Source organism: Motacilla alba, chromosome Z (genome assembly GCF_015832195.1).
Source record: "Motacilla alba alba isolate MOTALB_02 chromosome Z, Motacilla_alba_V1.0_pri, whole genome shotgun sequence".
NCBI classification, from domain to species: domain Eukaryota; kingdom Metazoa; phylum Chordata; class Aves; order Passeriformes; family Motacillidae; genus Motacilla; species Motacilla alba.
This window is the reverse complement of record NC_052046.1, coordinates 53,871,691-53,888,330: the sequence shown is the minus strand read 5'-3', so window position 1 is coordinate 53,888,330 and position 16,640 is coordinate 53,871,691. Positions and strand designations below refer to the sequence as shown.

The 16,640-nt window shown below is 35.3% G+C and overlaps 1 protein-coding gene across 5 annotated transcripts in view; it reads left to right on the top strand.

The window, feature by feature from the left end:
* Positions 1-1,659: 1,659 nt before the first annotated feature.
* LOC119695582 (long-chain fatty acid transport protein 6-like) overlaps positions 1,660-16,640 on the top strand; it is a 36,862-nt gene continuing 21,881 nt past the window's right edge. For 2 of the 5 annotated variants that reach the window (XR_005255251.1, XM_038124366.1), the window contains exons 1-6: positions 6,059-6,568; positions 7,543-7,755; positions 8,548-8,706; positions 9,884-10,008; positions 13,356-13,550; positions 14,972-15,062. Coding sequence is in view for 4 of the 5 variants with exons in the window: in XM_038124366.1 (XP_037980294.1) it covers positions 6,091-6,568; positions 7,543-7,755; positions 8,548-8,706; positions 9,884-10,008; positions 13,356-13,550; positions 14,972-15,062 (1,261 nt within the window). In the remaining variant the exon portion in view is untranslated. Of the gene's footprint in view, positions 1,931-6,058; positions 6,569-7,542; positions 7,756-8,547; positions 8,707-9,883; positions 10,009-13,355; positions 13,551-14,971; positions 15,063-16,640 lie in introns of those variants that run through there. The other 3 variants (XM_038124369.1, XM_038124367.1, XM_038124368.1) reach the window with 3 other exon arrangements.

Here is a 16,640-nt window from a genome sequence, read left to right as displayed (position 1 = left end):
TCAATGTGCAAAAAGAACTGAACCTAAAAGGTCCTAAGAAGGGTGCTGCAAAGAAGATGGAGCCAGGCTCTTTCCAGCAGTGTCTTCTGACAGGAGAAAGAATATTGAAGTAGGTATTGGACATGATTCTGGGAAAGTGGCTCTAGCTGTCTCTGCTGAACCAGAAAACAAGATGACATCCAGAGATCCCTTCCAAGCTCAACCTTTGTATGATTCTTTGTGTGAAAGAATTTAAGTTATGTAAAGAATCCAGTCTAATAATTTAATTTTTGAGATATTAAATAGGAAGGTAAGGAAGGTAGTACAATTCTGCTTTACTTATGCTTGTTAGTCATCTGCAGGACACATACTGGAACGTATGATACAAGTTTCTGCTACCAGGCAAATGACTGAAATCTAGGACTGCTAGGAAAGACTCATAGCCATTATGTTACAGGATAAATGCTTTCTTTCTCTTCTGCCGATTCTTTTTTCAGCTGAAACTCTTCTGTCTTCTTGACCTTACTTTTTACTTCCCAATGTTGTCCTTGTTTTCAATGATAAAAACCACCACCTTTAAAATAATTTATTCACAAGGAAAAAAAAACCAGTAACAAAATCACAAAACACTACTTCTATTATTAGAAAGAAGCCAAATCTTCCCTCTGCTTGACCCTTCCTCCAAGTTATTTTCTTCATGTTCTTCTTCTCTAACAGAGGAGTCATGTTTTCAGGCTATCTGCTCCATAGTAATCTTCTTCCCTTTACAGTGTCTTTAGTGTTTCTCTCCAGTCAGGATGAAAGTCCAATCTTTCCATAAAGTGCCAGGGTACTGTATGACCAGCTCAAAATTATGTCCTCCAAATGGAGTAAACAAAATAAAATATGTATGTAGTGTGTGAATGAAACAAAGTCCATAACCTTAACTAATGCGTTCTATTCTAATTAAATAATGTGAGCTATTATGCATTAAAAAAAAAGGAGACAGAGAAAAAAGTAATGGCCTATAGATATTCTAATAACTGAATGCCATAATTATGCCTCAAGAAATATTCCTACATATATAAAAGGTATGTCTTATAAAATTTTTAAAATGCACAAACAAGAATCAGGCAATCCACATGTATTCAACAACCTTTTAAAAAGCTGTTTAGCTTGTAGTTTTGAGTTTAAAAAATCAGGAGGTTGGTCCACATGATTTAAACTGTCAGTCAACAGTGTGTATGCTTTCATTAATGTAACCTTACCTGCTCCCTCAATCAAGTGGGTTGCCAGTGCCACATAATATAGTGTCCTTTTTCAGCATTTACATTGTATAATGAGAATGCCCTCTGATATTTGTATGACTAAACTTAAAAAATGTGTTAATCATAAAATAAATTTGTTCCTGTTGCATAGACTACATGACAATGTCAGATAAATGTTATAGATGTATTTGCTGTGTACTGTATATACTGTATTTAGGAGTATATGGAAACATCACTAAGCTGCTTCTATTGCACTGAAACAGTAATTTCAACAGATTAGTCCTTTCCCTCGGTACAACCTTATATCTTGCTGCTTATCTTCCTTTTAAGCATATAAACCAGCAGTGCATAATTGACCTCTTCATCTTTTAACAATTAACTCTCAATACAGACAGCAAATACACTTTGTTCCAAAATACAGTGTCCGATTCCCTTTCACTCACATGCCTCAAGACAGCTGCAAAGTAAGGAGCTACAGAGCTGGGCACCTGTGATATCCAGGGGACAGAAAGGAGTCTTTACCTGTATGTGTAGGCATGCAGCCACCAGTAACACACTCTAGGTGTGGACCTTCAAGAGAACATCTGCTCTGACAAAACAAATGTTTTCAGACAACCTATGCAACCTTCCTACAAGTGAAACACAGGGGCAGAAATTATCTAATTGCATACACGTTAATCAGCATACACAGAAAAAAAAGACTGGTAAGCAAATGTTTTCCTTTATCATTCAGATGCTGGAAAAATAACTCGGTATAAAATCAGCTGAATTATAATGTCAGCCTTTCTTTTATAGATAATTTCTTATTTTGCATAAAACAATGTTCACTGCATGCATCAGAAATCAATTTAGAGATATCTTTTTGTTTCCTTGTAATAAAATTTTCTGAAGCTCTGCTTCAATTAGAGAAACATCTCAGTCTATTCCTATTAATTATATGGTGAGCTTCAAAACTCAGATTTTACTGCCTATTGGTTAGATTGCTTTTAGCAAAGGTAGCATGTTGTTTCACTGAAAAAGCTGATGGATTGCTTGGAAGACAGAATTTTTACCATAATTCTTGGTAAATATTTGGGCTCCTTGTATTTAAAAACCTTCCCTGTTTGTTCTTATTCGTGTGGTTGCCAGAAAATAATGAAAAGTAGTCCACTGTGTATTTTGATACCACTACTTCCATTTGAATTTTATTTCATTTTCTAAAGAGATAGTTAAGAATACTTAATAGATACTTTAAAAAAGCAGTTCTCATTAAGAGGAAATGTTTTCAATCCTTGTGTTGCAGGGGAACAGCTGAAAAGGAAAAAAGGACAAAGCAGAAAGAATAAGTAAACAAAACCCTGCTTTTCCTTGCTTTCAGACTCTATGGAACAAAAAAGCTATGACAAACCAAACCTAGTGAGTTTGGTGACCAGTTAAGTAATTAATTAAATTGAAATTTTGTGCTTGCAAATTTCAAAGCAGAGATTATGTGAAAATTGCTCAAAACACTAAGTCTTTTAAAGTACTATTTCCACCTTGCAAAGCTCATATGAAAGAAAGTCTTGTAAGCATTTTTAAGGTCATTGTAACATTAACTATGAGGGCAGTTACAGAAAGACTTTGTTTCTCAGGTATTTCAGAGACATCTCAGATCCCTTAGAGAGCTAGGACATGAAGGCATAGAGGCCAGCACATAGGGCTGTTTACATTCCCCTGAGACTGGAGAACATGTTTGGATAGTTTTCCTGGGTCTTTAAATGAGTGAATTATTTTTACTATTGCTCTCTCCTGTACATTCCTTGCCTCCCAGAGTTACCCTTCTTGTGCAAGCAAAGCTGCCGACATGTTGTAGCCTGTGTTCCAGGTAGCAGCTCTGTTGTCCTGTTTTCCTTTTCTCTAACAGAATAATGCCAGATCAGAATGAGGCAAAGAAAAAGGGAGTTCTGAGAAGAGCTAGCAGTCAGTTTCCATTGGATTAATACTTCTTTGGCATAGAATGCTCTCAACAGATAAACAGATTAAGACTGAGGACTGGAAATAACCAGACTGCACATTAATTAAAATCAGGCTAAAGGAATTACTCAGTTATTTTAAGATAATTGTTCAAATGCACTTTCCAAGACTTCAGAGTCAATTTACCAAAGACAACATGAGAAAATATTCTAGAGCATCCAAGGCTGGATGGAGCTCTGAGCAACCTGATCCAGGGCGAGGTGGTCCATGGCAGGGAGGCTGGAATTAGGTCATGTGTGAAGTCCCTTCCAACCCAAACCTTCCATGATTCTATAATTCTTCATGGATTTATTGGACTAAGTTTATTTCTGACCATGCTGAGATAAAAATCTCAACACATGTGCAAAAAAAATTCCACTTCATGGAAACCTGGTGAAAATAATGCAAAAAAGAGATAACACAATCAGATTTCATACTTTGACAGACAGCTCTAAAAAAACCCAAATGCAACCAAACAACCAAACCATGCCAGAACTTGACAGTAACTTAGTAGATGATATTGTAAGAAGGATACAAAGGATTTGGTTAGACTGCAAATGAAGCATACATTTAATACCTCCGTGTAAAAAAACTGGTTTGCATTTACAGCAGAATCAAAACTTACTTAGAACAGTGCATGAATTTTTTTTCCAAAGTGTTTTGAATTTGTCTGAATTTGAGAAAACATTTCATTGTTCTGAGCAGCCCCCTCATTTGGAGTGTAATTTAATTTCCTGTGCATGTACTTTTGCGAAGGCTTTGGAGAAAACTTACAAGCAATAATCAAAAGCAAGCTAGATTGTGTTGCCAGAATACTGCAGTCAAAAGCAAGCATCAGGCTTTTCATTCCAGGCATACAGCAGGTGACAACCGCATGATTTCTCCACTGCAGCTGGCTGTAGGACTGTAGTCTCTCTGACAGAGATGCATGCTCTTTCACAATAGTCATTCTTTCCTAAAATTCACTCCTTCTCTATATGTTCTATATTTTCCCTTTAATTTTCTTTGTTTTCTGCTCCATAAACAGTATTTTGCTCTTTTCCTCAAACAATTGTAAAACAAGAATTTATGGACCTTTCCAACCACATTCAAGTGTGAAAAGGGTGAACCAAAACTAATCCTGACACAGCTTTGAGGAGTAATTTTTTTTCCCCTGTAGCCTGCTTATTTTTCCCTCTTTTTTTTGGCAATAGAAGTAATATAAGAATGCTAAAAGAAAACCAGGACTGAAACCTAGTCTAATATCATCATCCCTTTTATTTTCTCTTAAGAATATGTGTTTATTGGTTCAGTTTATGAAATCTGCCGATTTGACTTTGCCTGGAGCTAAATTGACTGGTTGATTAATTTCAGTGAATCTTGCATACTTGCCTGTGGCAAAAAAAGCTGAGCAAAGGTTTCCAAGTAATAGACAAGCCATGACACTCAGGAGGTCTTCTGTTTGTGCCCTTGGCCATTAAACAATAACATTCTGAGAAAGGCAGAGGAGCCATATGAGCTAAAACAGAGGGTCTTTTAATGGCACATCTATTGTAAGACTAAACTTGCAGCTACTTCAGTTGTTTCTTAACATAGAAAGATAAGACATTTGGCCAGATAGGTAACACAGTGTAATCAAGAAGGATTAACAGATTTCAAGGTAACCAAGAATGTTTCTTCACAAACTGAAGACTTCAGAAATTAATGGGTTTAGAATTTTTGTTTAGAATATTAAAACATTGTGCCTCACATGCTTTAACTTCATTTGTATGTTTATGTGCAATTAATCCTGTTATGATTTCATTTTTAAGCTGCTCTTGTACCAATACATTTCAGATGCTTTATGGTACATACAAGATCTTGCTTTCTGCAAGAATTCCCTTGAATTTTACAAGTATATTCCTTGAACATGGCTTAAAATGTAAACAAGCTTGAGGAATATAACAAAAGTACAGTTTGTCAGTAAGATATTTCTAAACTACGGAGTGGAGATCACACCATTTAGAAAAGCCTCTCAGTCTGCTGAAGCGTTCCTGAATCCGAGATCGTCACATAAGACATTTCAAATATTTGTAGTAATCATGGCTGAAACTTTGAAGAGGAGTCTGATCAATGCTACCTATATTGCATTTTAAGGATCTTGCGTGATCTTCACAAATTCTCCCCTATGACTGTTTGAAAATATGACAATTAATTTTTGCCTGAAATACTTCACAGAAATTAATAATTGTTATGCTATAAAGGTTGTTTTCTAAACCTCAGTTTGTTTTTGTGCACAATCTTGTTTGAGACTGCAGGATGCTATTGTAAATAATGTAAATAATATAAATATTGCAAAGTTATTATTCACTGTTTGTTGCAAATGCCAGAAAATCCTATGGTGAAAACTGGATACTTCAGAAGATGCAGAAGTTTCACAATATGGTGCAATTTGTGTATGTTCAGTCTGTTGATCAGACTGTTCAAACTTTTGGTCTCAAATGGTCTCAAATTCTATCAGACCAGAAAATACAACTTAGGCAGCAAAGAACATTTGGCGCATCTTACAGGTGTATTGTCGGTAACATACTTTCACATTATACATATAATAGTATATGCCTGGCCTGTTTGTTTGCACCTTTTTTTTAGGATTTGGCATGGGACAGTAAAAAATCTAGACCTAGTTTTGATTACAAGTTAAAAATCCTGCACAATCCTTTATTTACTCTTATCTCCCTTCTTTTTTGTACTTTTGTGGGTCTTTTTATTCTAGTAAATGCCAATAAGATATTTTTTACAGTTCTCAAATTAACTACTGGAATTGTAATCAGCTTGCTAACTTCCAGTCTATGTCTTAAAACTCAGTGTTAATTATTATAATGTATGTATTTTATATGTCTGAGATCACAAAATCAGTTATTGCCCTGCTCCAGACATGCTATGCACGTGGATTTCAACAGTTGCCGGAGGAATAGTGGTGCTGTGTGTCTCCCTGAAGATCTTTCTCCCCTATTTCTGGGCAGACCTGATCTATTTCTTGAGATGGAAGAAGTCAAAGGCAACAGTAAAAAAGTGGGCAAAAAATGGAATTCTCTCCATAATTGACCTTTTCAGGCAGACAGTGGAAAAAAATCCCCACAAGCCATTCCTTATCTATGAAGGGATGGTGTACACTTACCAGGATGTGGACAGGAGGAGTAACAGGGTAGCACAGGCCTTCCTGCACTATGGGAATCTGAAAAAAGGTGACACTGTGGCCCTGCTGATGGGTAATGGACCTGACTTCATCCATGTCTGGTTCGGACTAGCCAAGCTGGGCTTCATCGTGGCCTTTCTCAACATCAATATCCGCTCAAGATCTCTCCTGCACTGCATTAATACATGCGCAGCAAAAGCACTGGTCATAGGAGAAGGTAAGTTCTGTGTTGTGTTTCACTTACTGCTCACTTTCTACTGCTTCCTGCTTTTATCAAACATAGAAAATCAGAGCCCTTCAGAGCTGCAAGCTCTTTATATATACACACACTTAAAAGAAGGGAAGAAAAGGAGGGGAAAAATAAGGAAAGAGATAGCATTGTCTAAAAAGGAGAGAAAAGAGATAATGTTTAAATTTCAAGGGTATAAGCACAAAATAAACCGCAGGCAATTAATTAGTAGAATAAAAAGTTTAAATCTGAAACTCTTCAAGTTGATTGTTGCTCCTGGACGACGTACCAGGAGCAACAATCATGCATCAGCAAGAAAACAGCCTTGGGAGATACTTTAGTATAATTTCATTTCCATTTCTATTTATTAATTTATATGGCTTATATAAAACTTCACTGACTACAGGAAGACACAGATTCCCTTTGTAGTTGTGATTTCCTTCAGCTCAAAATACGCACACAAAAATTTATGTTACTTTATAACTACTTTAAGTAGTGATCCCAAGGTAGCATTGCTTGGAGCAAAGATTACAGCACAACGAGCTGCACTTTTGTCCCTGTTTATGGCATATTATGTAATATTAGGCAATTTATTTAACTTTCTACTCCTTTATACAGGTCAGCAGTACTACTATAATTCCATATGAATCTGTGAGGGTTTGTTATTTGGTATATGCACCAAGTTTTGGAACAAATGTGATTAAATTAAATCACATATACTAGCATCACCAACTAAGTTCATGGTGTTTTATCAATTACAATTAAAGCCACATGAGAAATATAGGGAAATTAAGTATCATAATGATTTTTTCACTGTCCACTATGCAGGTTAGCCCTCCTGTGGCTGTGGTGGGTTTATACAGTGATATGGCATACAATTTCAGGGCTAGTAATCAGGTCTGCAGTTGAATTTATTTTAATAATTACCATGAGTTTTTTGTTTGTTTGTTTTAACTTGACAGATTGTTTAGGATCAATAGAGAAAGAATTTATTTTGAATCTCTTGGAAAATAATGTTGCTGTCTGGCTGATGAGTGCCAGTTCTCCTTTCCAGCATGTTCACACCCTACCAGACAAACTAGACAAGGTGTCTGATAATCCTACTCCATCTCATCTTAGAGCTGTCACTGACACAAGAAACACAGCTCTGCATATCTTCACATCAGGAAGTACAGGTGAGGATATGTACTAACAAAGTACAGATGCAGCTCTGAAAATTAAGGCAGTATAAATTAAGCAAAAAGACAGAAAAAGACAAAACTTGAATTTCCAAATCAGGACAGGGAGGATTAATTTATTTAGAAGCACAGTACACTTTAAAGTGTTTTTGCCATAGCTTAACAAGAGTGTAATTTCAGTTACTGAACTTTTACATAGATACTCCATGGCTGAAATTAATTTCTTGAATATAAAGCAAATACAGTCTCTAAGAGTTGCTCAGAAAGGAAGAACAGTAGAACCTCTGTTTTTGATTCTGAAGTAGGAGTTATTTTTAGAGTGGAAGAATGGGGAAATCCATCCACTTGTCAATGCTAACAACTTCATAGAAGTTATTTCTATTGCAAGTAGAAGCTGAGTGACACAGTGGGTCTCCAGAGGTTTTCCCATTCTTGCTTTCTGGCAAGGGAAACCTGAATGCAGAGTTGGCCTGCACACGCCTGTGTAGGGTGTGGACTTTTCCCCCCAGATGAAACAGACATGGCAGGGGGTTGGGAGTACATTGTCTTGCATTATCATTATCCCTTCCAAACCTAACCACTCTATAATTCTATGATTTAATAGCTTTACAGGCAGAAAGAGTGAAGGAACTGAGAGACTAAGGAGATATACTCATAAAACAATGACGAATAGGATGAAGACTCAGAACAAGAGAATTCTCCCTGTACATTGCCAACATAATTCTACCTATAGCAAAATTATTAATGCATGCTGTACATTTATAGTTATTTGCTCTTTCCCTTTGACAGGTTTCCCAAAAGCTACTATCATCACTCATCACAGAACTCTGGTTGCCTCCTTAGCATTTACTCAGTGTGGTGTGGTTTCTCAGGATATTGTATATGTTACTCTTCCCTTGTACCACATCAGTGCTTCTCTTCTTGGTGTCAGTGGATGCATTCAGTTAGGTAATATTTACCTTCCAGTAAAGTTTCATTAAGGCTATAACATTTTAATATTAGGTGAATAACTGCTTGATAACTCAAATATTATGTTTACCAAAAACCTTTTGTAATTTTGTCATTTTTATCACTTCTCCCATTTGCGGGCAATATCTAAGGTATATGCATTGTTTTTAAGCTTAGAACAGATACTAATTGTATAAATTCAGCATAAAATGCTAGTTGTATAAATCAAGCACAAAATGACTTGAGGTCTCTGTATTGTTAGCACCACTGCATAAATTCTGTAGGTTTAACCTGAAATCATATTTCTACCCTATGCCAAAAGTCTGTAAAGGCATTCACACAGGCATCTGAGGCTTGGTTTTTAGTGTCAGAAGCTAAAAATGCATTGTGGAAACTTTGAGGAGGGTGAGGCTGAAGAGCTCTGAAAGGTTTCAAGATCAGGGAGGAACAGGCAAGATGGGAAAAGTGGACTAGAAGGGATTCAAAATTTGGAAGGCCCTGAGATACCTCACACAGGACAAACAGGACTTGGGCAAAAAGAAATTTTTGAAAGGATAGAAACAGGGAAATTTGTAAATTCTTGACTGACAACACTTAGGAAGGGATGGGGTGGCAGATATGAGAGGTGTAGGATGAAGTGGCTTTTGGAATGGAAAGCTCTAAAAGAACATCAGGATCACAGAAAAAAAATAGTGTTGATTCTCAGTTGTCAAGGAACAGAAAAAGTGGAATGAAATGGAAACAACAAAGACAGCCCATTTCCTTTCCACCACTTGTTACACAGATAGAGAAGCTGTGAGCTATCATTTCGCCCATTCCAAGATCTTCTTTTTTTGGAGTTAAACTAGTTCATGATCTTGACAGAAACAAAATGTTTAGGCTGTGACCTATTCCTAACAATGGGAGATCATTAAAAGCTTTGCTTCTGTTGCTTCTGTTACTTTAAGTTTTTTGTTACTACTTGGAAAATGAAGCAAGGCTTAATTGTGCAAGTTTCATTTAACAGACAGATCCTGTTGGAAATAGCTTACAATTTATTTAGTTAGCGGAATTTATCATTAACTGAATTAAGAGAATGACAACTTTTTTTTTTTTTTTTTTGTTACAATAGTGGTAGAAGACAAGGGGTTTATTTTAAAGGTTGTTTTGAAATTTTTTATCTGTTTTCATCACATAGGAGCGACCTGTGTTTTGAAGAAGAAATTTTCTGCGAGACAGTTTTGGAATGACTGTAGGAAATACAATGTTACCGTGTTTTTATATATAGGAGAACTCTGCCGCTATCTCTGCAATCAGCCCTGTGTAAGTTCTGTTTGCAAATGCAGCTTTAAGATATAGCAAATCTGAAAGTCAGATGGATTCACTAATTTCTGAATAGTGTAGTATTTTCAATGTTTGATAGCTTTTTACAGTGTATGCAGAATTTAAGTCTTGTGTTCCCTGCTATTACCAATAGCAAACAAGTTTACACCAGCAAATGAAGTTGTGACAAAGGAACAAGCCTGGCAGGATAGGACACTTATACCCTGACACTCACAGAAGTGCCTCTGCAAAGCCAAGCTTGTTGGCTTTCTATCTGAGCGACCAGCAAGTCGTGGGTCAGTCAGGAAAAGGTATAAGCTGTAAAAGCTTAATCATACACGATGACCAAACAAGAGCCTGAACCAGATTGAATTATTAAACCATTTCAGTGCTCTGTTCCAAAGTAATTGTTTATCAAGAGAGGCCTATTATGTTCAGCATTTAGTGGATGATAGTGGATTTTTAACTTTGAAACCGATGACTGAGTTTTTATTAGTTTAAATCTTTGTCTTAGAGGTCTTCCAAAGGCACACTTTCTTCCCTGCCTGTATATATGATGATGGATATATCTGTATGAAGCCAAAGTACTAACAGTGTGGTACAAAATCTTGATCCCCCCTGAGATAACAGTCCTAAAGATCATGACAACTAAATAATGATCAGGTTTGGAACAAAGTAAAATGTCACCAAGCAGTGACAAGTCTGAAAATACTAATTTGCAAGTCTCATTTCTCAATGACAGCGTGGTTAATTTTTTGGGAAAGCTTGGTTAACTTTTTAAATTTTATGCTTGGGAGTTAGGATATTACTGAAGGGAGGTGACAAGAAGTATTCCTACCTGCCTCAGAAAACCTCATGCCCAAGCACAAAGTTCAAATGATCTCCAAAGGTATTGGTCAGAGATTGATGCAAGGACTAGGAACAAGGACGTATCTGAAAGAATTCTTCAGGGTTTGAACAGAATCTTATTATTGGGTGGTCTGTATGTAGGAGAGGGATCAAAGACAAAAAGTACTAAAGGGTACAAGACAGGATAGCTGTTGGCCAGAACTCAAGCCTGTACAAACAAGCCTGAAACAGAACTCAAGCCTGGCCAACAGCTACTACTGTATCCGTAGTGCATGGATCAAGAAACCACAAAGGAATAATTAGCTAGGCCCAACCAGTTGTGTAAAGGTTTCTCCTGCAGGAAAAAGGAATGAAAACTATATTATCTTGACTCAATAACAAAAATTTAACAGAGAAGAAATAGATACTTAACTTGCAACTAGTAAGAGGGAAAAACAGATGGCCTGGATGAGTTGAGGAAGGTGAGGTTGCTAACAGAAGTCGATCAGGTACATCAGAAGCTCTGTCACGATCACGTATCTTACTAGACTATGACCACATATAACATATAACCAGATGTTATATACATATGTAACATGTAACTTCTACTGTACCTCACAAGTTCATCTACACTGAAAGAAACCCATGTAGGGTAATAAGTCTGGTGTGGTTCAGGACTAGGACTGAATATGAGGGACCTATTGGAGTAGGCTCTACATCATACACAGGGTGTCTGTCCTGCGCTTCTTTCACTGAGCATGCCCAGGTCTCACAGTTTGGGAAAGAACATGGATTTGGAAACTAGGAGGCACTTGGGGATTTCTTCATGTGGCCAGAAACACTGTGACTAATTACATCTACTGCAAGATAACCAGCCTCATGTACCTATCAGAAGTAAATATTAAGCCCATAGAAGGTAACAAAATACTGAGAAAATATGGCAAAAGAATGTTTTTAAAGGGAACCATATAACTTTTAAATAAAGACATTTAAAATTCAAGGCAGTTCAGGAAAATGCTGCAGATTGTTGAACCAGTCATGAACCAAGGTAAGAATAACAGTTTCTCCTATTGCTTGTAATCTCTCAAACTCTTGAGTTTTACTTCAAGTCTTACAGTATCACAAAATACATTGGGGAAAAAAATCAAAACCTGTCATTTCATCCTGAAGACAAAGTGCTGAATAAGGGACGACATTACACATGAAGGAAATCTCCCAGTCAGCCTCCCAGCTGGTTTAAAATTGAGTTGGATTACATATATGTGATTAAAACATTTATTCCTTCAGAGTTACCATTAAAATTGCAAAAGAAAACAGATCTGCTTAGGTAGAAGCTGGGAATATCAAACTCCAGTTTCACTCCTGTGTTTAACAGTGAGGTTTAGTCTGCATTACGGTTGATCCTGTTGTGGCAAATAATTAATCTGCCATAAAATGCAGTTCTGGATCAAATGAAGTTGTCTGCTAATACATAGTTCACAAAACAATTTTATGTGAATGTTTTTAAAAGTCAAAAGTTTGAAATGCTGCTAAAATATTTCAGTGTAATTACAAGGCAAAGTTCCATCTTTAAATCACCTTAATATTATTTAGAAATCAAACATAATTTTACAGTTTTAAAGATTAGAATAACACTGTAACAAAACCAAAAGGCATTTATTTGATTTGAAGAAACCATTCCTGTTGACCTGAAATAAGTTTATTTTCTGCTGACATTTAGCCATAACAGTAACTTAATCACTCAATCCCAATTATACCTCCAAAAAAGTGAGGGCTTCCAAGAGTCTTGACCATAATCCTATAGACAGGGGGCTGAGCAGTCTGCTTCTATGCAGAAAGCACTTATATAAGTAAACTTTTGAATAGTTTACCACAATAATTACATCACTAACATGTAACAATAAAATATTAGCCACTACATTTTCACTGCAGATTTTATTATAAACTTTTGATGAATCTGGATTTAAGATTAAAATTTAACCTAATAATACGAGGTATTTTAAGCAGCTTTGAGTTATTCTGCTGCTTTTTCAGGTTCCATGAGGAACATGGCAGATGTGCAAAATTTTCTACCAAGTAGAAAATCGATCTTTGTGTATCACAAGTGTTTTCTAAGGCACAATTTTGTTGCTACAGGAAAACTTCTCTTTTTGGTGGGAAAGGAACTTCCATAACTTTCTATGGCACTTCCATAAAACCTATTTATTTACAGCTAAAATATTTTAAACTTTGTAACATACATCCTCTTTTTAGAGTTCATAAGGGAAAAGTCAAATAATTACAGAAATAAAGTTTTCACTCTGCAAAAACCCCTCAACCTCAGACCAAGATTTCTTATGCTTTTCTGTTTTATTTTAAAAACTAACCACAACAACAGCAAAAAACCCATTCTGTGAAGTATATTAGTCAAGGTGGCAGTTCACAAATGAAAATTGTTCTGTTAGAAAGTATTAGGTCAGTTTTAGGTATTTAGATCCACTTTTCCCAGCTACAGAATGTTTCTTTTTGCGTGTTCACAGAAAGAAGAGGACAGAGTTCATGAAGTGCGCATTGCCCTTGGAAATGGTATTAGACCTTCTGTATGGAAAGAATTTCTGATGAGGTTTGGCCCAGTTAAAATATTTGAATTCTATGGGTCCACAGAAGGAAGTCTTGGTTTCCTGAACTACACTAATAAAATAGGAGCTGTGGGCCGTGCTGGCATTTTCTCAAAGGTAAGAGTTATCAATCAACCAACCAATCAACCAATTAACCATATAATATTATTCTAAAAATTTAAAAGGCATGGGAAAGGCAGAAATCATAAATAACAGGAAGGAAGAAAATGCTTCCTTCTTTCCATATAGAATAATAATAATTGGTTCGTGAAAACAGAAGCCTTATTCTTAGCCACTTCCTTGACTCTATTCTCTGTACATATATTTTGAAGCCAGAGTAAATATACACAGTGAGTATGTAGAAGCTTGTGTACCCAACCTTTCCCCCAGAATATATTAAAAAAAACCCCAAACTGACTTGTAGAAGTGACTACCCACAGGACTGGGTAATGACGATTTTTATTAAAGTTTACTTGTCATGCTGAAAACTCACATATAATAAATGATGTGGCCAGAAACTAGTTTTGATTTGACTTTTGGTCTGAATCAGGAGATAGATATTCCAAAGCAAACTTACACGAATTTGTTCTTCGGCTGCATCTACACTCATTAAAGCTAGTGTCACACTTTCTCTGAAATAAAATTAGCAAAACAAAAAAAAAAAAAAAATTCTCAGCAAATAGAGAAGAAAAATATTAATCTCAAAATATCTGAGTTATACATTTACACATACAACCACTGTTGAAACTCTCCGTGTTTCTACCATAAAAACGCCCTGACAGTCTCAAATGCTTTTCCAATTTGTACAGTTTCTGTGAATCATGAACATTATACTACAATGAAATACTATTCAAGCAACACTAAAGATTCAGATCAGTTAAGATCAAGACCAGATTAATGACTTCTAAATGATTTCTGCTTTATATCTGAGATGCCAAAAATGCCTTGGCATGACGCTAACAATTCTGCAAGACTTTCGATCTTCTAGCAATCTTAACCACGTGAATGGAGGATTGAGGCAGGAAAGACTAATTAAATTATTAAGTTGAAAGTTTCCACTTGCATCTATGTGGTGTAATTTTTGAGATGTCTGTAAATTTTTTTTGGATTTTTTTTTTTGTCAGAGAATCATTTTGATTTGCATTCCAGCGATATTAGAAATGGATGGCAGTTTTAAAGCAAAACTGACAATTTGATCAAATGTACTTAATCCTTCATATAAATTATTTGAATCTGATCCTACTCTTAGACAATAGGCTTCTTTTTATCAATAAAGGAAGTGAACACTTACCTAAATATGTATACTTAGTGCTGCTTATCATGATATAAACACTTCCTGACAATTGCCTCTTAGAATACTGTCAGCTTATTTCAGGCTGTCTCAGGTCTCCAAAAGTCAATAAGGACTATTCATTAATTCAAAGCAATTTTTATCAAAGCTAGAAAATTAGTAAGAAAGAGGTGGTTTTAAGTATGCATATGTGTTTTGTTTTGTTTTGTTTTGTTTTGTTTTGTTTTGTTTTGTTTTGTTTTTTTAGCTTCTACATTCTTTTGAGTTGTTGAAATATGATGTCTGGAAAAAAGAGCTTATAAAAGATGAAAATGGAAGGTGTATGAAAGCACCCATAGGTAAGGAAAAATATTAGTTATCAATTAACTAACTGATAACTCAACCTAGATGATGATATTTCTGTGAGCAACAGATTTTTGGCATACATCTAGAACTTGAAAATAGAAAAAACAGGAAAATAGATCCAAACAGAGATCTGTTGCTAATATATGCAATAATATATCCAAATATTTATAAATTAACCCAAAAGAAAAAATTACAATCATATAAGAACATTAGTAATATTTGGGACCCATAATATTCTTATTCTCACTTGAGAAGAACTTGTTCCTATTCCTGGAAAAATCAGATTTTTAGTGCTTCTTTTTTTTAAAGAAAAAAAAATACCATAATTCCCAGATATGTTTTGCTCTGAGGCCAGATGTTTAAAGATGCTTTCTAAGCTTCAAATTTAAAATTCTGAGGAAAAACATAAAAATTTCAAATTATGGATCATATTTTTATATTTAGTGACAAACCCAGATTTATCTATTTAGTACCTAGAGTTGCACAGACTTTCCAAACTCCTACTTAAAATGGAATACTCCACCTTAAAGAGTTGAAGCTCCCAGACTGAAAATAAGGTAGCCTCCAAGCTGAGAATATCCTTGAGAAAAATCCTGAAAATTGAGTCTCACCAAAGACAGCACTGCATTTATTGAAGCCACATCAAATATTTATGTGCCTGTGTGCACATGCATGAATTAATCTGTGTCAAAGTTATCAATTCTGAGGAAAAGGTCTTTAACATCACTAGTTTTAGTATGTAGATTTAATTATTGTAGAGATAAAAATCCTGAAGGTAGAAGAGAGGCTTGTACAGATGACCTAAATGATAAGAGGTTATGATAGTGTCAGATCTCAATGACACACAGTAGTACTGGTCATCAAATCAGCAATTATTATTGCTTATCTTTGATATTATTACATATAACATAACATAACATAACATTACATTACATTACATTACATTACATAACATAACATTACATTTTATTGTAGTAGTACAGGAAAAAAAAAGTAGCAATCTTCTACTTTTTCTGGTAACATATTATTTGCTGCCAATATCCAAATCAAGAAAAATATTTTCTTTTTCTTGAAAAGAGTTTACTTCCTCACTACAGTCACATTAGAAACTGCACAAAAAATTATTGGGTTCTCAGTGAAATTGCTAAAATTCCCAGTTTCATGACACAACTAGAAAAATTTTGCAGGTTATTACACATATTTTTTAGACAAGTCTGAGGCTGTCACTTGATGCAATGTGAGATAGTAATGACAGTAAATTCACAAACTAGACTAGAGGATCCTCCTGTAAAAATTACTTGGGGTTAGAGCAACTCTTTTTTTAAATTCAACGTTTTTGTTTGGTTGTTCTTTTCTTATGAATTATGCATTGTATTTGCAGCAATGCCAGCTCCTCTTCTGAAAGGTAGTATGAGCTTTCATTCCATTTTCCATATTGAGTGTTCAAAAAAATGAAGAGGATCAAATTTAAGATGCAGAAATACAGCTATGAAGAAAATTACTTGTTTGAAAACATATCCTTCCATCTGCTGAAGGAGTAAAATAAAAATTTTTCGAAGATGGAATTATCT